This window comes from Mobula hypostoma, chromosome 8 (assembly GCF_963921235.1).
Source record: "Mobula hypostoma chromosome 8, sMobHyp1.1, whole genome shotgun sequence".
NCBI lineage: Eukaryota > Metazoa > Chordata > Chondrichthyes > Myliobatiformes > Myliobatidae > Mobula > Mobula hypostoma.
Window position 1 is genome coordinate 108,154,482 of NC_086104.1, and position 27,341 is coordinate 108,181,822.

At 48.1% G+C, this 27,341-nt stretch overlaps 1 protein-coding gene across 5 annotated transcripts in view; it reads right to left on the reverse strand.

Moving 5' to 3' along the window:
- Positions 1 to 3,231: 3,231 nt before the first annotated feature.
- sytl3 (synaptotagmin-like 3) overlaps positions 3,232 to 27,341 on the reverse strand; it is a 134,649-nt gene continuing 110,539 nt past the window's right edge. For all 5 annotated transcript variants that reach the window (XM_063056581.1, XM_063056580.1, XM_063056583.1 and 2 more), the window contains exons 9-12: positions 14,767 to 14,856; positions 11,135 to 11,304; positions 4,927 to 5,029; positions 3,232 to 3,589 (exon numbers count right to left, since the gene is read on the reverse strand). In XM_063056581.1, the coding sequence (XP_062912651.1) occupies positions 3,416 to 3,589; positions 4,927 to 5,029; positions 11,135 to 11,304; positions 14,767 to 14,856 (537 nt within the window). In that variant the 3' untranslated portion in view covers positions 3,232 to 3,415. The remainder of the gene's footprint in view (positions 3,590 to 4,926; positions 5,030 to 11,134; positions 11,305 to 14,766; positions 14,857 to 27,341) is intronic.

Genomic DNA, 27,341 nt, shown 5'->3' on the forward strand with positions numbered 1-27,341 from the left:
ACCTGGAACAAATGGGAACACATGGTTTTAGGATAACAAGTAATAGATCTAGAGTGGATCTGAAGAGCATTTAGAGGGCATCTGAGGAGCATTTTACCCAGAAAAATGTTGACACTTTGCTTGAGGGGGTGATGGAGGCAGAGTCTCTCAGAACCTTTACTATATGTACCATCTAGTTGAGAACTTGAATCACCAGATTCTCTGACTGGAGGCCTGTGAATGGTGGAGTGCCACAGGGATTGGTGTTGGGTCCTTTCTTTGTCATCTATATCAATGATCTGGATGATAATGTGGTTAACTGGAACAGTAAATTTGCAGATGACACCAAGATTGGGGGCATAGTGGACAGGGAGGAAGACTATCATGGCTTGGAGTGGGATCTAGACCAGCTAGAAAAATGGGCTGAAAAATGGTGGATGGAGTTTAATGCAGACAAGTGTGAGGTGTTGCAGTTTGATAAGACCATCCAGGGTAGGTCTCACATAGTGAACGGAGTATGTAGAACAGAGGGACATGGAATACAGGTCCATAATTCGTTGAAAGTGGTGTCACAGATGGATAGGGTTGTAAAGAAAGCTTTTGGCACAATTAGCCTTCATAAATCAAAGTATTGATTACAGAAGATAGGATGTTATGTTGAAGTTGTATAAGATGTTGGCGAGGTCTAATTTGGAGTATTATGTGCAGTTTTGGTCACCTACCTACAGGAAAGATGTAAGTAAGGTTGAAAGAGTACAGAGAAAATTTACAAGGATGTTGCCGGGTCTGGAGGACCTGAGTTAAAGGAAAGATTGAATAGGTTAGGACTTTATTCCTTGGAATGCAGAAGATTGAGGGGAGATGTTAACGGAGCTATACAAAATTATGAGGGTATAGATAGGGTAAATGTGAGCAGGCATTTTCCACTGAGGTTGGGTGAGACTACAACTAGAGGTGAATGGGTTAAGGGTGAAAGGTGAAATGTTTAAGGGGAACATGAGGAGAAACTTCTTCACTCAGAGCATCAGGAGAGGGTGGAACGAGCTGCCAGTGCAAGTGGTGCATGCAAGCTCGATTTCAACGGTTTAAGAGAAGTTTGGATGGGTATATGGATGGTAGGGGTAAGGAGGGCAGTGGTCCAGGTGTGGGTTGACGGGAGTTGGCAGTCTAAATAGTTCAGCGTGGACTAGATGGGTCAAAGGGCCTGTTTCTGGGCTGTACTTTTCTATGACTCTATGACAAAGAAGCAACAGTTAAGGTTCTGGAAAATTAAATTAATGATGCTTGATGATCAACATGAATGTGGTGTGCTGAAGTGCATCTTTCATAGAACACAGAACACTACAGCACAATCTTGTGCCGACCTCTTAACCCACTCTGAGATCAATCTAATTCTTCCCTCCTACATAACCCTCCATTTATCGACCACCCATGTGTCTATCTATGGGTTTTTTAAATGTCCCTAATGTATCTGCCTTATCACCACCCTTGGCAGGGTGCTCCACACACCCAGTACTCTCAGTGTAAAGCGGTTTAGAAACATAGAAACATAGAAAATAGGTGCAGGAGTAGGCCATTCGGCCCTTCGAGCCTGCACCGCCATTTATTATGATCATGGCTGATCATCCAACTCAGAACCCTGCACCAGCCTTCCCTCCATACCCCCTGACCCCTGTAGCCACAAGGGCCATATCTAACTCCCTCTTAAACATAGCCAATGAACTGGCCTCAACAGTTTGCTGTGGCAGAGAATTCCACAGATTCACCACTCTCTGTGTGAAGAAGTTTTTCCTAATCTCGGTCCTAAAAGGCTTCCCCTCTATCCTCAAACTGTGACCCCTCGTTCTGGACCTCCCCAACATCGGGAACAATCTTCCCGCATCTAGCCTGTCCAATCCCTTTAGGACCTTATACGTTTCAATCAGACCCCCCCTCAATCTTCTAAATTCCAACGAGTACAAGCCCAGTTCATCTAGTCTTTCTTCATATGAAAGTCCTGCCATCCCAGGAATCAATCTGGTGAACCTTTTTTGTACTCCCTCTATGGCAAAGATGTCTTTCCTCAGACTAGGGGACCAAAACTGCACACAATACTCCAGGTGTGGTCTCACCAAGGCCTTGTACAACTGCAGTAGTACCTCCCTGCTCCTGTACTCGAATCCTCTCGCTATAAATGCCAGCATACCGTTCGCCTTTTTCACCGCCTGCTGTACCTGCATGCCCACTTTCAATGACTGGTGTATAATGATACCCAGGTCTCGTTGCACCTCCCCTTTTCCTAATCGGCCACCATTCAGATAATAATCTGTTTTCCTATTTTTGCCACCAAAGTGGATAACTTCACATTTATCCACATTAAATTGCATCTGCCATGAGTTTGCCCACTCACCCAACCTATCCAAGTCACCCTGCATCCTCTTAGCATCCTCCTCACTGCTAACACTGCCACCCAGCTTCGTGTCATCCGCAAACTTGGAGATGCTGCATTTAATTCTGTGCTGTTGACTCTGTGATTGATTCAGGAAAGTGATTCAGCAAAACCCAGGGCAGGAGCAGTGACACTTGGATTGGATAGTGCTGCTGTGGTTCTCCAGAACATGGGAGGGAGAGGTGACGGTTGTGAACATTGTCACATCTTCATCTACAGCTCAGTCCAACACGGATGTGCTGATTGAGCAAGGTGGAGGGCACGCCTTCGGGGTGCTGCCCTGTGACAACCTGATTCCTCGGCAGTGTCGCTGAATGGTGGGAGATTGTAACATCGAGACGGCAGTGTACGCTGCTGTCGAAATAAGCAATGCCGCAGGTTGTAACATTGAAACAGGGAGCTGCTGGTTTCCCCTCTCGCTGTGGCAGGAGTGATGCCTGTCTCTCCCTCATTAGTGAGAGCCTGTGAGATGTCGAGGTGTCGGGATGGACAGTAGTTTTTGATAGACTCTAGATCATGGTCTCTGGGGGGGGTGGAGCTTTGTTATTGTTGCGTGGTGGGGGGGGTGGTTGATGTTTCTGCTGGAGCAAGTGAGGGGGGGAGGGGTTGATGTTTTTGCTGCTGCTTGTGTGTGGGAGGGGGAGGGGGAGGGGGGCTTTGGGGTTCTAACATTTCCTGTCATTCATTCTTTGGGACTGTTCTGTTTTGTGGATGTCTGCAGAGAGTAAGAACTTCAGGTTGTATACTGTATACATTCTCTGATGCGAACCATTGAACTTTTGCAACTATATGAGAATCATCATCACTATAAAGTCCTGGCAAAATTGTTTATTCAGTTTCCTTTCATAAACATTTCCCCAAATGGGCACATCAATAAAGAGGTTTAGATTTCCAGTCGCTGTACACAAATTGATTCATTATACATTACAAACGCTTGCAGACTATTTGGATTAAAGCTTCTGAACCATTGCCCCTCGTGTCCTCCTGTGGATCAGGACAGCGCTGATATCACTTGTCTTGGAGCTGGTACCACTGGTGTGCCTGAGTCGAGTTGTCTTCGAATCGCCATTTGTCAAAGGGAATGTGTACCTGTCCCACAAACACTTGCCGTTTGAGTGTCATACTGTACCACACAGAGACATGAAGTGTCCTCGTCTCCAGCTGCCACCGTTCAATGTCGTACTATGGAATGCAAAGTAGAACACCGCTTATAAAAAGCTGTCAGCTCCTGAGCCCAGGACTTTGTACTGCCTACCATCTGGCTGATAAGCCAGGCCCTCTGTGACAGTCAGTGGGAGAGACCACACAACAGCGCAGAAAATGACAGAGCAACATTGAGTGGAAATCTGCATTTATAAAGAGTAACTTGGGGTAGGTGCACAGAGTATTTTCTTCATTGTGAGAGAGTCAAAACTATAGACTGCACTGTACATCCTGAAGGTTCACAGGTACACTGTAACGTACTCTTTAAGGTTGACAGGTACAGTGCAGTGTACTGCCTGATGGTATAAAGGCACACTCTAGCAATCGGCCTGACAGTTCATAGTGTCCTGCTGTACTGTCCAAAGTTTCACAGGCAGACTGTGCTGTGCTATGTGGAGATATGTAGGGTTATAGTAGTGTACTGCCTGAAGGTACAGTATACTAGAACATACTATGAGAAGGTATACAGCAGTGTAAACTGTAGCATGCTGTCTGAAAGTGCATGGTTGTGTGTCACTTGCCGGTTGGGCTGCACCTGGAGCACTGTGTTGCCTTTTAGACCTGCATCTCATGGTGGCCTGAGAGTGTGTGAGTACTGATTCACCAGTGCTAGGCCACTACTGGCCAACTTCTGCTACATTAAGTTATGAGGGCAGCTCATACTTTCTGCAGTAATCCATGATTAACTGCAGTTGTAGGCTTGTAGGTTTGATGTCATACACTATTTCTCCCTCAGGCGGAGAGCAAGGGAGAAGGGAACATCATAAATCCTGACCAGATGATCCAGGGTGATGTTGGGAAAGGTTCTCCAGGACTGTGGTGAAAACTCCCAGCACCAGTTAAAACCCATTTCAAAACTGAGAGGCCACATTGTGTTTGGTTATAAGTGCAGGTAAAGATGCTGATAAGTTGTCACAAAAATTGGGGTTGTTCTAGATAATGAGGGGAGCTGCCTAAGGACAGAGTAGGAAGCAGGTCAGCTGGAAAGATAGGCAGGGCAAAGGCAGTTGAACCTTAATGCTGATGAGTACAAATTGACCTGCTATGGGAAGGTGCACAATGGCTGAACGTCCATTGTTAATGGTAAGGCCCAGGGGAATCCAATGAACAGATACACCTTACGGTTCAGGTACATGGGTTTCCAAAAGTGGCAACACAGGTGGAAAAGTTGGCAGCCCAGGATAGGATGACAATCTTCATTCAGGCAGGGAACTGGATGGTCCCCAACAGGGAGTGAAGCTTGAGAGGCAATGTACTGAATTCAGCTGCTGACCAAAATGATCTAAACGGTAGAAACAGCGTAAACAATGAATTACCCGTAATGTTTCATTAAAAACTGGATTCACCGTGTTCTTCTTCACGGAGCTCTTCAACTTACTGTGGGAAGATTTGTTCGGAAGCAAGTAGGTCTTCACATACCTAAAACATCAAACACATCGTACATTTTCAGTTTCAGTAGCTGTTCATATTACCCCAGTGAAAATACTAGATGATTCATTAATAGCGGTTGAAAGCTGAAAGAAATTTCATTTCCATTGCGTCATTTACATTCAGGCTGCCCAAACTTTAGCCAATTGAATTGCAGAGCAGTCATAGGGGTCATGGGAGGCTGATGTGAGTAGAAACCAATAGCTCTGTTTTAAAGGAGTTTACCAGACTGAGAGGTGATCTCACTGAAACATACAACATTCCCACAGGCTAGATACAGGGAGGGCTGTCTCTCTTGGCCAGGGGTTGGACATCTGCTAGGGGTTCATAGACTCAGAATAAGAGGCCTGTAAGCCAGAACTGAGCTAAAGGTAGCATCCTTTGGAACTCTCCACCGGAAGGGATTGTAGAGACTCAGGGGACACATATATTCAACACAGATATCAATATCTACTTAGATATTAAGGAATGAGGGAGTTTGGGATTGTATCGGAAAGTGGAGCTAATAGGTTGGCCACAGCGTCGCAGAATGGTGGAGCAAGCAGCAGGTGGTGAACCCTGCTCCTGTATCCCTTCCTTATGTTTGAACCCGCAGTACAAGAGATAAGGACATCATCAATTGCACTAAGGTAATTGTCCTACCCTAACAGGACGAGAATTTTGCCAAGAATTCACCTCCCCTGCTCTCTATTTATATCTATTTGGATAAAGACATAGGGAGGAAGGATTTAGAGTGATAGTGGGACACACACAGGCTTGGTGAATACCATTGTTGCCACAGGGAGATGCACCTGTTTCAGTGCTGTGTTACTTTATGTCTTCAGCACCAACGAGACATTTTAGAATCTTTTACAAACCCAGGCAGCTTATACATTGCAATGTGTAACAGGGCCAACAAACATTAACCTAAAGAGAAATAATTAGCAAATGCATTCCTGTTGGACCTCGTCCTGCGGTAGATTTTGGAAAATTCCCATGCCATCCCTTCTGCTCACTACAGGGATGAGGTTTCTTCTCTTGTTTAAAGTTTGGTAACATTGCAACATCATCAACGTAAATGAAATTTTAGATTGACAGTTTTTGAGTTAAAACATGTGGCCCTCATTAAGGCAACTAACTGAGCTGTAGAATTGCTTCGTTACATTCCCTGAACTCTGTGAATAATTCATTGATTGCAGGAAACCAAATCTGGGAATAAACAGCCCAGGTCAAAGTTCAAAGTAAATTTATTATCAAACTGCATAATATGTCGCCATATACTACCCTGAGAATCATCAGCTTGTGGGCATTCATAGTAAGTATAAAGAAACACAATAGAATCAATGAAAAGCCATGCACAAAGACAGACAAACAACCAATATACAAAAGACTTGAAACTGTGCTAATACAAAAAGAGATGGAAAGAAATAATAATAATCAATAAATATTGAGAATGTGAGATGTAGAGTCCCTGAAAGTGATCCATAGGTTGTGGAACCAGTTCAGTTTGGTGATGGGTCATCTAACGGGGAAATGGGAAAGGTGGTGGGTGTGTAGCCCAGATAACAAGCACCTGAGGTTAAAGCAGTAGAGAGGAAAACCAGAGGGAAGAATTACTTTGTGTGGAGCTGATGAAGAGTGAAGGGTTAAAGACAAAAGTGAGAACGGCTCACAGTCGCTCCCTACCGATGTTCCAGAGCTGGAATCAATGAGCAAGTTGAGGGAGCTTTTAACAAAAGTGGTGCAAAAATTGCAAGGACTTTGCCTTCACATTGAAAGCCACAGTGTGGTCCTTTCATGGGACGTCCTGTATTTGTGGGTGTTCTGGGGCATTTCATGGGACATCCTGTGTTTGTGGGTGTTCTGGGGCATTTCATGGGACATCCTGTGTTTGTGGGTGTTCTGTATTTCTAGGACGTTCTGTGTTTCCAGGACGGCCTGTATTTGCAGGTTTTCTGGGGCCTTTCATGATCCAAGATTGTTTATTGTCATTCTTCATTACATATATAAAGGAGAATGAAACCAATTTTACTTTGGAGCTGATGCAGCATTAAAAAACACTATAAGCATAAAGAACACAATTAAAAAAACAATAAAAAGCACACAATAAATACAAATATTAAAGCAATCCTACAAAGCACAGTGTACAAGTTAACAGTTATATACATAGGCTGATTGTGTGTACATAAAGTGACACTAAGTGATGTGGATGTAGTGCTGGGGGTGGGGTGGAGGGTTAATGAGTGGAGGTGTTGATCAGCCTGTGACTTGGGGGAAGAAGAAACTGCTTTTGAATCTAATGGTCCTGGTGTGGATGCTGTGTAGCCTCTACCCTGATGGGAGTGGGGCAAACAGTCTACGAGCAGGGTGGGTGGGATGCTTCATGATATAGTTGGCCTTTTGCCAGCACTTCTCTGCTGTTGGGTAGGCTGGTGCAGGTGATGCACTGGGCAGTGTCCCAGGCCCAACTAGCTTCAGGACCATCTTTCCTTCAGAACTCAGACGAGGGGATATTCGCTGTTGGTTGCACAATGTTTAACTGCCTTTGCAACTAGACGTACAAGCGGCGTAACCCTGACAACTTTCAGGCAAGGCTTGATAACTAGCGAGACACACTTGGGCTGTAAAAGTGCCAGCCAATAACCTCAACAAGTGAGAGTGGAACCATCTACCTTTTAGATTCAAAGGCAGTATCGATTCAGAGTCGTACAACATCTACATGCTGGGGGTCAGCACTGCCCAGAAATTCCACTACACCACTCACATAAGAACTGAGACCAAGAGTTGGAGGTGTTGTGGATAGTGTGGAGGGCTGTCAGAGGTTACAGTGGGACATTGATAGGATGCAAAACTGGGCTGAGAAGTGGCAGATGGAGTTCAACCCAGGTAAGTGTGAGGTAGTTCATCTTGGTAGGTCAAATATGATGGCCTATCAGAGGGATCTTGGGGTCCGAGTCCATAGGACACTCAAAGCTGCTATGCAGGTTGACTCTGTGGTTAAGAAGGCGCACGGTGCATTGGCCTTCATCAACCGTGGGATTGAGTTTAAGAGCCGAGAGGTAATGTTGCAGCTATATAGGACCCTGGTCAGACCCCACTTGGAGCACTGTGCTCAGTTCTGGTCACCTCACTACAGGAAGGATGTGGAAACCATAGAAAGGGTGCGGAGGAGATTTACAAGGATGTTGCCTGGATTGGGGAGCATGCCTCATGAGAATAGGTTGAGTGAACTCGGCCTTTTTTCCTTGGAGCGACGGAGGATGAGAGGTGACCTGATAGAGGTGTATAAGGTGATGAGAGGCATTGATCGTGTGGATAGTCAGAGGCTTTTTCCCAGGGCTGAAATGGCTAGCACGAGAGGGCACAGGTTTAAGGTGCTTGTAAGTAGGTACAGAGGGGACGTCAGGGGTAATTTTCTATGCAGAGAGTGGTGAGTGTGTGGATTGGGCTGCTGGCGACAGTGGTGGAGGCAGATACGATAGGGTCTTTTAAGAGATTCCTGGATAGGTAAATGGTGCTTAGAGAAATAGAGGGCTATGGGTAACCCAAGCTAATTTCTATAGTAAGTACATATTTGGCAGAGCATTGTGGGCTGAAGGGCCTGTATTGTGCTGTAGGTTTTCTGTGTTTCTAGTACGTCAGGGGCTGGGCATCGTGCAGACAGAGTCGGTCAGGGACTGAGCACCCTGCAGAATCCCTAAGGCACCAGTCAGGAGCGAGAGGGAGCACTCCCCACATGTCTGGATGAGTGCAATTCCAACAGATTGCACGGTGATCAGCACCATCCAGCAGAACATGCTGAGCTCCTCCAGCATTTTGTGGATGTTTCTCAAGATTTCCAGCATCTGCAGGATCTCTTCTGACTATTCAGCAGGAAGCAGCCATGTGACTTGCATTAAAACCTCCACCCAAAACGCCAGAGTTTGTTGCAGTCTGTTACCGTCTATTTAGAAAACCTAGCTGAACGGTACACGGCAACAGGAAAGCAGAACATATTTTAAAAGGTTGGAGATCAGTACACTTGGAATGCTGAAAGATTGGGATGTGCTCAGATCCAGATCACAGAATGCAAATGGAAAAGCAAACTGGTTGGATTCTGATGACGGTGAAATGAACCAGGGTGGGTACAGTTTGCATTTTGCCTTAAGAAGAATATTCTTGGCTTCAGAGGGTGTAGTGAAAAGATGATTCACCACACCGATTCTCTGATAAGGAGGTAATTCTACAAGTTAAGCAGAATGGGAGTTGAGGAGATTGAGACACAATCTTAATTGGTCCAACATATAATTCTCCGTAACTTTCACCACCTCCAACGAGATCCCACCACTAAGCACATCTTTCCCTCTGCTTTCCGCAGGGATCACTCCCTACTCGACTCCCTTGTCCATTCATCCCCCCCCATCCCTCCCCACTGATCTCCCTCCTGGCACTTATCCTTCTAATTGGAACAAGTGCTACACATGCCCTCACACTTCCTCCCTCACTAACATTCAGGGCCCCAGACAGTCCTTCCAGGTGAGGTGACACTTCACCTGTGAATCGACTGGGGTGATATACTGTGTCCGGTGCTTCCAATGCGGCCTTCTATATATTGGTGAGACCCGACGCAGACTGGGAGACCGCTTTGCTGAACACCTACGCTCTGTCCGCCAGAGAAAGCAGGATCTCCCAGTGGCCACACATTTTAATTCCACATCCCATTCCCATTCTGACATGTCTATCCACGGCCTCCTCTACTGTCAAGATGAAGCCACACTCAGGTTGGAGGAACAACACCTTATATTCCATCTGGGTAGCCTCCAACCTGATGGCATGAACATTGACTTCTCTAACTTCCGCTAATGTCCCACCTCCCCCTCGTACCCCATCCGTTATTTATTTATATACACACATTCTTTTTCTCTCTCTCTCCTCTTTCTCCCTCTGTCCCTCTGACTATACCCCTTGCCCATCCTCTGGGCTTTCCCCCTCCCCCTTTTCTTTCTCCCTAGGCCTCCTGTCCCATGATCCTCTCATATCCCTTTTGCCAATCACCTGTCCAGCTCTTGGCTCCATCCCTCCCCCTCCTGTCTTCTCCTATCATTTCAGATCTCCCCCTCCCCCTCCCACTTTCAAATCTCATACTAGCTCTTCTTTCAGTTAGTCCTGACGAAGGGTCTTGGCTTGAAACGTCGACTGTATCTCTTCTTAGAGATGCTGCCTGGCCTGCTGCGTTCACCAGGACTTTATAATTCATTGGTTTTGCCTCAGCTTTGGCAATTACAACTCAAGAAAAAAGCAAAGGCCTGAAAGTAGAGCAGGTTTACACAGATGTCATTAGGTATGAGGCAAAAAAAGAGGAGTGGAGAGTTCAGGACTGCCTTCTTTGGAACAGAGGAGTGGAGAGTTCAGGACTGCCTTCTTTGGAATAGAGCGATGGAGAGTTCAGGACTGCCTTCTTTGGAACAGAGGAGTGGAGAGTTCAGGACTGCCTTCTTTGGAATAGAGGGATGGAGAGTTCAGGACTGCCTTCTTTGGAACAGAGGAGTGGAGAGTTCAGGACTGCCTTCTTTGGAATAGAGGGATGGAGAGTTCAGGATTGTCTTCTTTAGAATAGAGGGATGGAGAATTCAGGACTGCCTTCTTTGGAACAGAGACGATGCAGATGATTACAAGACAATTAAAGGTTGAGGAGTTTTTTTCCACTGACTAATGGGTTAACAGCCAGAGATCATGGATTTTAAATACACAGAGAAAGTTCTAGTGGGGGGATGAGGAGGGTTTCCTTTCTGGAATGTTCTACCTGAAAGCAAGGTTAAACCAATTTCATAGATACCGCTATGGGGCTGTTGGAGAGGTGATAAACTGACTAGCTTATAGGCAAAAGAAGACCAAGTCGAGGTTTGAGTTTTGAAGCATGAGGCCCTTTTGAAGAGTAAGTCCTGGTACAATGGACTAAAGAGCAGATATTTGGTTGCTTTAGTATCTCTTCTTGCTGAGCCTGAGTAAACCTTCCCACATTCCCTACACAAGCGCCCAAAGATTAGAAGTCCTACATTATCTGTGAGGCTCTTTGGCCTCTCAGAAGATGCTGTGTAAATATGATCTCCTTTGAACAGAGCTCTAGAAAGCACATACGGATTACACTTTTTCTTCTTCCCATCTCCAGAGGCTAGGTTTTTGCATGACTTGATGTGGATTTCCAGCGCCAAAGTCTTAAAGTTGTACTGGATAGATAATTCGATTTCACCAGTAACATTAGCCTTGTCCGTGGTCTTTGAATCTGTGTAGATGCTGCTGATACTTTCCTATGGAGACATGATGGAAGACATGACATTACAAATGACGCCTTTATGCCTCGGAGAATACCCTTGCCTCAGATGGGCCAGTGTGCTGTCTGGTCACTGCTATGCCCACTAGCTCTTCATTTGTAACCTGTCCAGATTCTTGTCTGTTCATTGAATCATCTAGCAAACTTATTGCAAAACACTGGCATGGTCTTTTTCAGTCACTGACTTTCGTAGTGAAATCACAGTCTCCCCATAATAATTCTAATCTTGTCCCCAGTCTAATACATGAATATTTATTCTTCCCTGGGTATGGATCTCTGTTTTTATTATCTCTTCATTTCTTTATATTTTAATTTTTTTTATTTATCAAGATTCAGCACGGAACAGACTCTGCTGGCTCTTCGAGCAGCATCACCCAGCCGCCACTCCCAGTTTAACCCTAGACTAATCACGGGACAATCTACAATGACCAGTTAACCTACCAACTGGTACATCTTCGGACTGTGGGAGGAAACTGGAGCACCCGGAGGAAACCCATGCGGTCACAGGCAGAAAACGGAAGAACTCCTTACAGAGAATGGCAGGAACTGAACCCAGGTCACTGATACTGTAAGGTGCTGTGCTGACCACTACACTACCATGCTGCACCTATCTAACCCAACCCTTCACCATTTAAATCTTCACCAGTTTGATTAAAACACCTGCGGTTTCCTTACTCACTCTTCCTTCAGTTAGTCCTGACGAAGGGTCTCGGCCTGAAACGTTAACTGCACCTCTTCCTAGAGATGCTGCCTGGCCTGCTATGTTCACCAGCAACTTTGATGTGTGTTGCTTGAATTTCCAGCATCTGCAGAATTGCTGTCGTTTGCAGTTTCCCTAGTCTCTTTTACTGATACTTCCTGATGCCTGTACGTCCACACCATCATCTTCATCGCCTTAAGCACCAAAGCACTCTTCTGCTGCACACTTACCCTGGCCAAACATCTCGAGGAGAGACAAAAACAAGAGTTGATACCTAGGTGTAAAAGCCAGTATTGGGGAAGATGTCCAATAGCTTGGCGGGATACTTGGTAGTGTGGAGGAGCAGAGGGATCTGGGGGTACATGTCCACAGATCCCTGAAAGTTGCCTCACAGTTGGATAGGGTAGTTAAGAAAGCTTATGGGGTGTTAGCTTTCATAAGTTGAGGGATAGAGTTTAAGAGTCACGATGTAATGATGCAGCTCTATAAAACTCTGGTTAGGCCACACTTGGAGTACTGCGTCCAGTTCTGGTCACCTCACTGTAGGAAGGATGTGGAAGCATTGGAAAGGGTACAGAGGAGATTTACCAGGATGCTGCCTGGTTTAGAGAGTATGCATTATGATCAGAGATTAAGGGAGCTAGGGCTTTACTCTTTGGAGAGAAGGAGGATGAGAGGAGACATGATAGAGGTATACAAGATATTAAGACGAATAGATGGAGTGGCTCTTCCCCAGGGCACCACTGCTCAATACAAGAGGACATGGCTTTAAGGTAAGGGGTGGGAAGTTCAAGGGGGATATTTACTCAGAGAGTGGTTGGTGTGTGGAATGCACTGCCTGAGTCAGTGGTGGGGGCAGATACACTAGTGAAATTTGAGAGACTACTAGACAGGTATATGGAGGAATTTAAGGTGGGGGGGTTATATGGGAGGCATGGTTTAAGGGTCAGCACAACATTGTGGGCCAAAGGGCCTATACTGTGCTGTACTATTTTATGTTTATTATGTTTTATGTAAAGGAATAGACTTCTTCAAGAAAGAAAGAGAGGTGGTGATGGAGGGCAGAAGGCTTACAAGAAATTAAAAAGTAAGGGGGGTCCTCTTGCCCACATTCCAGATCCTTCACACAATGTCTCTTAATCAGCTGAGCCAGAAGGGGCAGCACAGTGGGGCGACTGATTGGAGCTGCCCCTCACAACTCCATGACTTGGGTTCAATCCTGAACTCTCAAGTCCTATCTGTGTGCTCTTCACGTGTTCTCTGTTCGGATATGCCAGCTTCCTCCCATGTTGCAAAGACATGCGAGGGGGTACTTGGTCATTTTCATTTTGCCCTGAGTGTCGGGGGCGGTAGAGTTATGGGAGTGAATGAAGATAGGATACAGGGAAAATTGCTGCAGGATTGGGATTGGGATTGCACAGAGCCTGTTTCCTCTCTGTGGAGAAGACAAAATATAATGAAGAGCACCACAAAAGAACTGTGATGATCTTGGATTTCACTTACTTTAAAGACATCAACCTGTCTGAGCGAGAGGGCGGAGCAGCTTCCAGGAGACATGTTCTGGGGGAAACCGGGAAGGCGGGGAAAAGGACATCGATAGGATGCAGAGCTGGGCTGAGAAGAGGCAGATGGAGTTCAACCCAGAAAAGCGTGAAGGGATTCACTTTGGAAGGCAAATTTGAAGGCAGAATCTGTTAATAGCAGGATTCCTACCAGTGTGGAGGAACAAAGGGATGTTGGGATCAACAAACACAGATCCCTCGAAGTTGCCACACAAGTTACAAGGGTGGTTGGGGTTGGTCCTCATTAGTCATGGGGGGGGAGGTTGAGTTCAAGAGCCATGAGGTAATGTTGCAGCTCTATAAAACCCTGGCTAGACCACACTTGGAATATCGTGTTCAGTTCCGGGCACCTCATTGTAGGAAAGACGTGGAAGTTTTAGAGAGGGTGCAGAGAGATTTACCAGGATGCTGCCTGGATTGGAGAACATGTCTGATGGGGACTGGTTGAGCAAGCTTTTCTTTCTTGAGTGAAGAAAGATGAGAGGTGACTTGATAGAGGTGTACAAGATGATTAGAGGAATAAATCGAGTTTTTCCCAGAAATAACTAATGCAAGGGTGATCGGAGGAAGGTTTAGAGAGGATATCTCAGGTCAGTTTTTTTAATACATTGGGTGGTGGGTACAGGGAACATCCTGCCAGGGGTGATGATAGCGGCAGATACATTAGTGGCATTAAGAAACTCTTAGATGGGCACATGGAGGATAGAAAAATTGAGGATTTTGTAGGAGGGAAGGGTTAGATTGATCTTAGCGTAGGTTAAAAGGTCAGCATAACACAGTGTTCTAACAGAAGCAAAATTCTTGAATCGTCAAAGGAGGAGGGAGCAGTGAGGAAATGGAGTAGCAGAATGTGGATGGAGCCGAGGGCAGGCACAGAGAGAAATGGATGCCGAAGTAAGTACCTTCAATCACTGGAAGTGAGAATGGGGAGGGGAGGGCATGGGTGAACTCGGGCTCTGGGTTCAAGGGGGCGAGAGGAGGGCTGGTTGGGTTGAGTGGGAGTGTGAATGGTAAGGAGGGTGAGGGAGGGTGGTGTGGTATGGAAAGACTAAGGAATGAGCACCTTGAAGGTGAGGCCCAGCCAGGGCAGTGGCAACGATGCAGACCCCACCCTCACGTGCATTCCCCCCCCAACCCTCTCCCAGAACACTTCCCGCTGACCCAGTGTGGAACTAACCTGCTCCATCTGCTGCACAGACTCTTCCTGGGAGCTTCCTTGGTCTCTGTCGCTCAACTTGCTGAGGCCCTGGAGGATGGCGGGAGACAGCTGTCAACAAGCAGAGATGTCCAGTCAGTGACGTTCCCCTCCCCTATCCTCACCTTATTGTGTGTTTGATTGCGATAGGGCATACACCATGGGGGGGGAGGGGATGTACCCTGGGGCTGTGGGTAGGGAGGGGAGGGTGAGTGAGGCGGGGCTGGGGTTGGGGGAGAGTGACTGTGGGATCAGCCACAGTGCTGTGCTGTGGCCATGCCTGTTTCTGGGGGTTGGAGAGGAGATGTCTGTGCCCTTGGAGGTTTAGACCAGACCCCTGTCGTGAGCAGCTAACTACAACTCCCACAGTGACAAGAATTAGAAGAAAATTATAATGGCGCCTCCCTCTTGCTATTCACGCCCACCAGTGCCCTAACCCACCGTAAGGAAGTAGGGCAGGGAAGGATCCCAACAATTGCCGAACAATTGTTGCGTTACCTGTGGCAACAGGCAGGCACGAGAGCAGGGAGTTACAGGAGGGCAAAGGTCGGCAGTGAAGGATGGGACCAGAGTTCTGGAGACCATTACTAGAGTTGTTTACGGGCAGGGTTATTTCCTGGGATCTGACTGAGGGGTCTGGTCTATGGGCACCTGTACTGACGTTCTGGTGACTGGAGGTCCCACATTGACAGTCCAGTCTCGGACAATGCCTCCACACCAACAGTCACCCACATAAACAACCCTGAACCAGCTGAGATGCCTCCAGACTGCAGGACGGTTTCCCTGATCCCTCTGCTGGTGACTGGTTTTCCTGGTTTGTGCTGCCTCTCTGTGCGGCCTGTACACTTGCACAAAGCGAGGCCAGGAATCAGCAGTACGAAGGCTCCGCTTCACCAACTAATGATCTCTTTTGCATCCCACACCTTTGAGGTTGTGTCCGCCGCTGTACGTTCCCACCACAGTCTGTTCCTCAGAACTCCATGGGCTCAACCCCAGGATAATGACATTTTCCCATCGGAGCCCTGACCTCTTCGTCCTAAGACCATGTCTCTCTGGCTCCAGACTGAGCAGAGTATCTCCTGACTCACTGTCCTGCTGATGACCCATGGATACTCCACTCAGATCTCCACTCAGTACTCCAATTACGGTTCTCTTCAGCCCATTCTTAACAGATTGCCACTTCGCCAGCTACAAGCCTGAACTACTTCCAGTCCTAGTGTGCCAGACACCAGAACTGACAACAGTACCCCAGACATGATGCAGAGAGGGATAATAAATCAGCCATGATGGAATGGCAGAGCAGACTCAATTTTCCTGACTGGCCCGATTCTGTTCCTCCATCTTATGGTCTAGTCTAGCTGTGGGCTCACTCGAGGTACATACATTTGGAGTGAAACCCACACACTCCAGTACTCCAACTCTCTTGGAAAAGCCCAGCAGAGGACTTCCGTACACAAAAAAAACTGGCAGGCCTGTCAAGATAAAGGAGAATCTCAGAGCATTTTCTTGGTATCTAATGGGCATTTGAGCAACCGAGGAGCAAACGGAACCATGTATGCGGAGAACCAGAGGATGTAAGTCAGGTCTGGCTTCACCAAAAACGATGCTGTAGCTGGAGAATTCAGAATGAAGTTCCAGAACATATTATCATCAAAAAGCAGAAGGTATTAGATGCCTTAGTGGGCTTAAAGGTTGATTAATCCCCAGGACCTGATGAAATATATCTGAGACTGCTGGGAGAGGCAAGTGTGGAGATAATGGGTGGCAAGAGATTTTTAAATCTTCATTGTTCACAGGTGAGGTGCCAGGTGAATGGAGAACAGGGAATGCAGAACCAAAACTTTGCACCAGTCTTCCTCATGGGGGACTCTTGGTGCCAACAGAATGGAAGAACTGGTCTTCCTTTAATTCCCTGAGTACAAGTCTCCATTCTTGATGGCATGCACCCAAATGGCTGCAGAATTCTAGGAGCATACCAATGGATTTGAAAGCAGCTAAAGCAACTCCCTTGTTCAAAAAGGAAGGAAGACCAAAGGGAGGGATCTGTAAATCTGTTAATTGAGTATCTGTTGCTAGTAAGATGCTGGAGTCAATAATTAAAAAACAGAAACAGCATATAGTTTAGGAAAGTTTAATCAAACCTTGACAAAATGATTTCAAGGAAGGCAAATCACGCCTGACAAATCTGCTTGAGTTCTTTGAGAGCAAGCAGAGTAGGTGACTGGGGGTCTGTAGATGTAGTATATTTGGCACTTCAAGAGACATTTGACAAGGTGCTGCACTGGATGCTTGCATACAAGGTATCAGAGATGTGTTAGCATGGATTGAAAACTGGCCAGTAGTTGGAATAAATGAACTAGTGGAGCATTCCAGTGATCAGCTCTTGGCCCACAATCTTTCACTATTTATTGGCAAGAGGGGAGGAAGCAAGTTTGCTGATGACACAAGTACAAGTTGAAATGAGGATATTATGACTTTACGATAGTTTATAGAGCAGATAGCAAGAGTGATTGGGCAATTGGAGGTGAATTCAATTTATTTATTAGTTTATTGAGATACAGTGTGGAACTGGCCCTTCTGGCCCTTTGAACTGCACCGCCCAGTAATTCCCTGATTTAACCCTAGCCTAATCATGGGACAATTTACAATGACCAATTAACCTAGCAACCAACATGTCTTTGGACTGTGAGAGGAAACGAGCAGCCGGTCACAGGGAGAAAGTACAAACTACTTACAGGCAGCAGCAGGAATCGAACCCGGGTCGCTGGCACTGTAAAACGTGCTGACCACTACACTACCGAGCAATGGGAATTGAACCCGGGTCACTGGTACCGTAAATCGAACCTGGGTCGCTGGCACCGTAAATGGAACCCGGGTCGCTGGTACTGTAAAGCATTGTGCTAACTACTACGCTACCCTGCGATGGGAATTGAACCCGGGTCCCTGGTACCGTAAATGGAACCCGGATCCCTGGTACCGTAAATGGAACCCGGGTCGCTGGTACCGTAAATGGAAGCTGGGTCACTGGTACTGTAAATCAAACCCGGGTCGCTGGTACTGTAAAACGTGCTGACCACTACACTACCGAGCGATGGGAATTGAACCCGGGTCACTGGTACCGTAAATCGAACCTGGGTCGCTGGTACCGTAAATGGAACCCAGGTCACTGGTACTGTAAATGGAACACGGGTCGCTGGTACCGTAAATGGAACCTGGGTCGCTGGTACCGTAAATGGAACCCGGGTCACTGGTACCGTAAATGGAACCCGGGTCGCTGGTACCGTAAATGGAACCCGGGTCGCTGGTACTGTAAAGCATTGTGCTAACTACTACGCTACCCTGCGATGGGAATTGAACCCGGGTCCCTGGTACCGTAAATGGAACCCGGGTCGCTGGTACTGTAAAACGTGCTGACCACTACACTACCGAGCGATGGGAATTGAACCCGGGTCACTGGTACCGTAAATCGAACCTGGGTCGCTGGTACCGTAAATGGAACCCAGGTCACTGGTACTGTAAATGGAACCCGGGTCACTGGTACCGTAAATGGAACCCGGGTCGCTGGTACCGTAAATGGAACCCGGGTCGCTGGTACTGTAAAGCATTGTGCTAACTACTACGCTACCCTGCGATGGGAATTGAACCCGGGTCCCTGGTACCGTAAATGGAACCCGGGTCGCTGGTACTGTAAATGGAACACGGGTCGCTGGCACTGTAAATGGAACCCGGGTCACTGGCACTGTAAATGGAACACGGGTCGCTGGTACTGTAAATGGAACACGGGTCGCTGGTACTGTAAATGGAACCTGAGTCACTGGTACCGTAAATCGAACCTGGGTCGCTGGTACCGTAAATGGAACCTGGGTCGCTGGTACCGTAAATGGAAGCCGGGTCACTGGTACTGTAAATCAAACCCGGGTCGCTGGCACTGTAAAACGTGCTGACCACTACACTACCGAGCGATGGGAATTGAACCCGGGTCACTGGTACCGTAAATCGAACCTGGGTCGCTGGCACCGTAAATGGAACCCGGGTCGCTGGTACTGTAAATGGAACCCGGGTCGCTGGTACTGTAAAGCATTGTGCTAACTACTACGCTACCCTGCGATGGGAATTGAACCCGGGTCCCTGGTACCGTAAATCGAACCCGGGTCGCTGGTACCGTAAATCGAACCCAGGTCACTGGTACTGTAAATGGAACCCAGGTCACTGGTACTGTAAATGGAACCCGGGTCGCTGGCACTGTAAATGGAAGCCGGGTCGCTGGTACCATAAATGGAACCTGGGTCGCTGGTACCATAAATGGAAGCCGGGTCACTGGTACTGTAAATCAAACCCGGGTCGCTGGCACTGTAAAACGTGCTGACCACTACACTACCGAGCGATGGGAATTGAACTCGGGTCACTGGTACCGTAAATCGAACCTGGGTCGCTGGCACCGTAAATGGAACCCGGGTCGCTGGTACCGTAAATGGAACCCGGGTCGCTGGTACTGTAAAGCATTGTGCTAACTACTACGCTACCCTGCGATGGGAATTGAACCCGGGTCCCTGGTACCGTAAATGGAACCCGGGTCCCTGGTACCGTAAATGGAACCCGGGTCGCTGGCACTGTAAATGGAACACGGGTCACTGGCACTGTAAATGGAACCCGGGTCACTGGTACCGTAAATGGAACCCGGGTCGCTGGTACTGTAAATCAAACCCGGGTCGCTGGCACTGTAAATCAAACCCGGGTCGCTGGCACTGTAAAATGTGCTGACCACTACACTACCCTGCGATGGGAATTGAACCCGGGTTGCTGGTACCGTAAATCGAACCCGGGTCGCTGGTACTGTAAATGGAACCTGAGTCACTGGTACCATAAATGGAACCTGGGTCACTGGTACTGTAAATGGAAGCCGGGTCGCTGGTACCATAAATGGAACCTGGGTCGCTGGTACCGTAAATGGAAGCCAGGTCACTGGTACTGTAAATCAAACCCGGGTCGCTGGCACTGTAAAACGTGCTGACCACTACACTACCGAGCGATGGGAATTGAACCCGGGTCACTGGTACTGTAAATCGAACCTGGGTCGCTGGCACCGTAAATGGAACCCGGGTCGCTGGTACTGTAAAGCATTGTGCTAACTACTACGCTACCCTGCGATGGGAATTGAACCCGGGTCCCTGGTACCGTAAATGGAACCCGGGTCCCTGGTACCGTAAATGGAACCCGGGTCGCTGGTACTGTAAATGGAACACGGGTCGCTGGCACTGTAAATGGAACCCGGGTCACTGGTACTGTAAATCAAACCCGGGTCGCTGGCACTGTAAAACGTGCTGACCACTACACTACCGAGCGATGGGAATTGAACCCGGGTCACTGGTACCGTAAATCGAACCTGGGTCGCTGGCACCGTAAATGGAACCCGGGTCACTGGTACCGTAAATGGAACCCGGGTCGCTGGTACCGTAAATGGAACCCGGGTCGCTGGTACTGTAAATGGAACCCGGGTCACTGGCACTGTAAATGGAACCCGGGTCGCTGGTACTGTAAAGCATTGTGCTAAATACTACGCTACCCTGCGATGGGAATTGAACCCGGGTCCCTGGTACCGTAAATGGAACCCGGGTCCCTGGTACCGTAAATGGAACCCGGGTCGCTGGTACCGTAAATGGAACACGGGTCGCTGGCACTGTAAAGCATTGTGCTAAATACTACGCTACCCTGCGATGGGAATTGAACCCGGGTCCCTGGTACCGTAAATGGAACCCGGGTCCCTGGTACCGTAAATGGAACCCGGGTCGCTGGTACCGTAAATCAAACCCGGGTCGCTGGCACTGTAAAACGTGCTGACCACTACACTACCGAGCGATGGGAATTGAACCTGGGTCACTGGTACCGTAAATCGAACCCGGGTCGCTGGTACTGTAAAGCATTGTGCTAAATACTATGCTACCCTGCGATGGGAATTGAACCCGGGTCACTGGTACCGTAAATGGAACCCGGGTCACTGGTACTGTAAATCGAACCCGGGTCGCTGGCACTGTAAAGCGTTGTGCTAACCACTACACTACCGTGCTGCCCCAAGTACGAAGTGCATGACCTCACTCTTGCCCACTTTATACTTTATTGTCGCCAAACAATTGGTACTAGAACATACAATCATCACAGCGATATTTGATTCTGCGCTTCACACTCCCTGGATTACAAATATTAAGAATTAAAAACAGTTAAAATTAGTAAATATTAAATATTTAAATTATAAATCATAAATAGAAAATAGAAAAATGGGAAGTAAGGTAGTGCAAAAAAACCGAGAGGCAGGTCCGGATATTTGGAGGGTACGGCCCAGATCTGGGTCAGGATCTGCTCAGCAGTCTTATCACAGTTGGAAAGAAGCTGTTCCCAAATCTGGCCGTATGAGTCTTCAAGCTCCTGAGCCTTCTCCTGCAGGGAAGAGGGACGAAAAGTGTGTTGGCTGGGTGGGTTGTGTCCTTGATTATCCTGGCAGCACTGCTCCGACAGCGTGCGGTGTAAAGTAAGTCCAAGGAGAGAAGATTGGTTTGTGTGATGTGCTGCGCCATGTTCACGATCTTCTGCAGCTTCTTCCAGTCTTGGACAGGACAACTTCCATACCAGGTTGTGATGCACCCTAGAAGAATGCTTTCTACGGTGCATCTATAAAAATTAGTGAGGGTTTTAGGGGACAGGCCAAATTTCTTTAGTTTTCTCAGGAAGTAAAGGCCCTGGTGGGCCTTCTTGGCAGTGAACTCTGCTTGGTTGGACCAAGTTAGGTCATTTGTGATATTGACCCCGAGGAACTTAAAGCTTTTGACCTGTTCCACTTGCGCACCACCGATGTAAATTGGGTCGTGCGGTCCGCTACTCCTTCTGAAGTCAACAAACAATTCCTTCGTCTTGCTGACATTGAGGGATAGGTTATTGTCTTCGCACCATGCCACTAGGTTCTTAATTTCCTCTCAGTACTCAAACTCATCATTACCCAAGATACGGCCTACAATTGTTGTGTCATCAGCAAACTTATATATTGAGTTTGATGGAAACTTGGCTACACAATCATGGGTGTACAGTGAGTACAGCAGGGGGCTGAGTACACAGCCTTGTGGGGCACCGGTGCTCAGAGTGATTGTAGAGGAGAGCCTGTCCCCTATTTTTACAGCCTGGGTCCTGTCTGTGAGGAAGTTGAAGATCCAGCTGCAGATCTGAGTGCTAAGGCCCATTACACTCCACTTACCAGGGTTTTGCCCAATCACTCAGTCTCCCTATAACCCACTGCAATGTCAGGTCATGCACTTTGGTGAGGGAAGTCAAAACGTGGATTATTACTTCAATACAGAGAAAATGCAGGTGAGTGAAATATAAAGGGATCTACGTGCTCTAGTGCATGTATTACTGACAGTAGAAAGTGTCAAATAACTAAGATGGTAAATGATGTGTGGTTTCTATTGTGACAGGGTTAGAGGTTAGAAACAGTTTTGAGTTTTTTACACTTGTACAGGGCCTCACTTTTGAGTACTGGGCATAGTTTTGTCCCCTTACCAGCATCCAGGAATGAATAGCATTCAAGGGAGTACAAAGGGGATTCACCAAGATAATTCAAGAGATCCAGAGAGATACCCAGATTGAAGAGATCAAGAGAAGCCAAACGGGTTCGGTTGGTTTTCAAGAATCTAAAGAGGTGTGCCAAATAGATACAAAGATATCACTGAAGTGCCTTGAGAAGTCCCCGCCCCAGAGTGATGGGTATGCCAAATGATTGCAAGTATTTAAAGATGGAAAAATGTTTGAAAGAGGGAGATGGGAACTGGCACAGATGAGGAGTTGAGGCCAGAATGGATCAGCACATTAAATGGTGGGGGGCTGAGTGGCCATCTCCTACTCCCAATTTGTTGTCTTCCTGTATGGGTACTCGATGGCCAGCGTGGATCTGATTGGTGAAATGTCCTTTTTCAGTGCCCTGTGTCTCTGTGTCCACCAGTCACAATGTTCTGTTGTCCACTGATTCTCATTTTCTGCATTCCCTGAGCTGCCATCCAGTTGGCCTTCGGGTCACACACTACAGGGTCAATGGACCAGATCTGTACAGGGTCCTGCTGGGATCACTCACTACAGGTTCAATGATCCAGATCTGTCCAGGGTCCTGCTGGGGTCACTCACTACAGGGTCAATGGATCAGATGTCCAGGGTCCTGCTGGGGGTCACTCACTACAGGGTTAATGGATCAGATCTGTCCAGGGTCCTGCTGGGATCACTCACTACAGGGTCAATTGACCAGACCTGCAGGGTCCTGCTGGGATCACTCACTACAGGGTCAATAGCTCAGATCTGTCCAGGGTCCTGCTGGGATCACTCACTACAGGGTCAGTGAACCAGATCTGTCCAGGGTCCTGCTGGGGTCACTCACTACAGGGTTAATGGATCAGATCTGTCCAGGGTCCTGCTGGGGTCACTCACTACAGGGTCAATTGACCAGATCTGTCCAGGGTCCTGCTGGGATCACTCACTACAGGGTCAGTGAACCAGATCTGTCCAAGGTCCTGCTGGGGTCACTCACTACAGGGTCAATGGATCAGATCTGTCCAGGGTCCTGCTGGGGTCACTCACTACAGGGTCAATTGACCAGATCTTCCCAGGGTCCTGCTGGGATCATTCACTACAGGGTCAATGGACCAGATCTGTCCAGGGTCCTGCTGGGATCACTCACTACAGGGTCAATGGATCAGATGTCCAGGGTCCTGCTGGGGTCACTCACTACAGAGTTAATGGATCAGATCTGCCAAGGGTCCTGCTGAGGGTCACTCACTACAGGGTCAATGGATCAGATCTGTCCAGGATCCTGCTGGGATCACTCACTACAGGGTCAATAGACCAGATTTGTCCAGGGTCCTGCTGGGATCACTCACTACAGGGTCAATGGATCAGATCTGCCCAGGGTGCTGCTGGGATCACTCACTACAGGGTCAACGGACAAAATCTGTCCAGGGTCCTGCTGGGATCACTCACTACAGGGTCAATTATCCAGATCTGTCCAGGGTCCTGCTGGGATCACTCACTACAGGGTCAACGGACAAAATCTGTCCAGGGTCCTGCTGGGGTCACTCACTACAGGGTCAGTGGACCAGATCTGTCCAGGGTCCTGCTGGGATCACTCACTACAGGGTCAGTGGACCAGATCTGTCCAGGGTCCTGCTGGGATCACTCACTACAGGGTCAATTGACCAGATCTGTCCAGGGTCCTGCTGGGGATCACTCACTACAGGGTCAATAGCTCAGATCTGTCCAGGATCCTGCTGGGGGTCACTCACTACAGGGTCAATGGACCACATGCTGGCTCTCCTGGGAAATCACCATACCTGCTTTATTTTTAAAGAACTCTTCAGGCAGCAAATTCCTGATCAAGTTCGCATAGCCCTCACTAATGCCCCCGTGATGGACTATAGGGAGCTGGCTAAAATGGCTGATAGTTTACACTCAGCTGGGCAATGGTGCATCATTCCTCCTCCTTTTTCTACCTCAGTAAGCCTGGACAGCTATTAGGATGCCTGCGGTTGTGAAACAGATGATGCTGGGCCTGTGTTTCTACCACTTTATTACGAACGGTAGAAAATGTCGACCACCTTGCAGCTTCGACAGTGCCAGCACATCGGGACACCGGAGGTCTGTGAACCCGGTGGGTTCCAGCTGCCAGGGTCGTCTACATTTCATTACGGACACCCTCTCAGGGTGACACCTCCTGTGTGACACGGGTGCTCAGGTGAGGGTGCTGCCAGCATCGCCTACTGATGAGAAGGCAAAGAGCGATGAAACCTCGCTGGAGGCCGCCAGTGACAGCAGGACCCAGACTTACGGGGTACAACGGGTGATGCTCTGCTTCAGTGGGTGATGTTACACATGGGACTTCATCCTGGCTGAAGTGGCCAGACCTCTGCTTGGTGCAGGTTTCCTGTGAGCCCAAGGATTGTTAGTCGATCTGAAGAACAGCCGGCTTGTGGATGTTAAGGACTTTGGGTCGTTACCCTGTTCTCCCAGTAGGTGCCTTACGACTCTGTAAGCGCATGCATCACTGCAGGTGAGTTTACTCGACTGCTGGGGGAATTCGCATATGTTACCAAACTCACATTCTCCACGATGGTCTCAAAACATGGGGTTGAGCCCACTTTCCACAATTGGCCTGCCAGTCCATGCCAGCACACATAGACTGGACCTGGAAAAGCTGGCAACTGTAAAGGCTGAGTTTACCAAGACTAGGCATTGTACGTCAGTAGAATAGCCCCTGGGCTTTGCCCCTCTATGTGGTCCCCAACTTCTGCAGGTGGCGTGGTAATTACCAATGCCAATACAGCCACCACCCCCAGTTGTTACTCAGTCCCACACATCCAGGACTTCTTGGCACATTTAGCTGGAAAGTTAACTTTTTTACAAAGTCACTTTAGATAGGGGCTACCATCAGGTGCCTGTGTGCTCCGAGGACATTCCCAAAATTGCTGTGATAGCCCCGTTTGGCCTCCTTGAGTTTCTGCACGTGCTGTTTGGGCTGAAAAATGCAGCACAGACTTTCCAAAGGCTGATGAACTCCATATTGAAAGACTTAGATTTTCGTTTTATTTACCTGGGTGAAATACTTGTTGCCAGTGCACCCAAATCTGAACACGCATCTCATCTCTGCACACTTTTTGAGAACTTAAGTCAACCCTGCTAAATGCCGCTTTGAGTTGTCATTGGCTTTCTCAGCTATCGTTTCTCTGCAGAAGCTGCGAAACCCCTCACAACAAAAAGTAGCTGCTATTATGGATTTTCCACTACACCACACTACAAAAACGCTACAGGAGTTTTTAGGCATGGTGAACTTCTATCACCATTATTACTAACACCTCAGACTTTGCTGTGGGTGCTGTGCATGAACAGTCGGTCAGAGCTGTGTGGCAGCTGCTCGCCTTTTTCAACTGGCAGCTCCGAACCGCAGAACAGAGGTACAGCACGTTTGACCGAGAGCTTCTCGGTCTCTATCCACCTTTTTCGTTTTCTTCTAGAGGGCCACCATTTCACGGTGTTGGTTAACCACAAACCCCTCGTGCATGCAATGGCCAAAATATCAGAGCCTTGGTCTGCGCGGCAGCAAAGCCACCTGCCCTATGTACCCGAGTTCACAACGAATATACAGCATATCAAGGGGGAAAATAACACCGTGGCTGGTTGTCTCTCATGGCCAGCCGTTGGACCCGTACACATGGGGGTTGACTATGTCGGCATGCCAGTCGACCAAGTTACTGACCCAGAGGTCCAGGCTAACCGAACAGCAGTCAGGGGTCTGCGGTTGGCTTCGGGGAAGCTGGGGTTTCTTTCCTGTGTGATGTCTCAACTGGCATATGTGGCCCCTTGCATCTAGGCTGAAAGGCCTCTCAAAAGCTGGTTACACTAAAGTTTGTGCGGCATGGCCTTAGAAAGAACGTGCCTGTGCAGAGTGCCAGCGGGCAAAAACTAACCGTCATTTCCAGGGGCTATTGGCACCCTTTGCAGTCCTGGAGTGATGGTTTGACCATGCCAATGCTGACCTTGTTGGTCCTCTTCACCACCCCCCACCCCGTGGTTTCACACATCTCCTTACCATGGTGGACCACACCAGCAGGTGGTCAGAGGTCGTCCCTCTCGCATTGATCATGGCTGCAAACGTGGCACGGACGTTCATCAGCTCCGTTTGGCACCCCAACTGATATTTCTTCCCACCGTGGTCCCCCAATTCATTTCAGACCATGGGGCTGCGATGGCCCAGAACCCCGGTGTTATCACACCACGACGCATCATGTGCAGTCCAATGGCCTATAAGGCTGCCCTGAGGCCTTCCCTGACCAATGAGTCATCTCCCATGGATGGTGCTGGGCTCAGAACAGCTCCAAAAGAGGACCTGCAGTGTCTATGGCTGAGTTGGTATACGGGCAGCCGTAACGAGTGCCAAGTGATTCACTCCTGATGCCACAACTGCCTGGTCAGTCTCTCAACAGCGTTCCACCCTCCTCAATAAATTCAATTCCTTTCCTCCTACTCCTACTTCCCATCGTGACATACAACACTATTGGGTCCCTGTTGACCTGCCTACAAAGCCAGTTTCAGTGAATCCTGGGGGGCTTGAGTAAGGTAATGTAATTGGTGGAAACACACAGGACTCGCAACCACCGGAATTGAATTGGGGTTCTCTTTAAGAGGCTGGTCTGACGTGATGACATAATTACTTAAAGAACTTTTAGTGCGCTTTGTGTTCAGTTTTTAGTGTCCAGTCACTGAGTTTGTACAGCTATTTCTCAAGCATAATATGTCTCCACAATTGGACATGATCAGTGAACCAGATCTGTCCAGGGTCAGGACAGGGTCGGTGGACCAGATCTGTCCAGGGTCAGGACATGATCAGTGAACCAGATCTGTCCAGGGTCAGGACAATGTCAGTGGACCAGATCTGTCCAGGGTCAGGACAGGGTCAGTGGACCAGGTCTATCCAGGGTCAGTGAACCATACCTGTCCAGGGTCAATTTGCCTATATTTGGCTCATATCCCTGTAA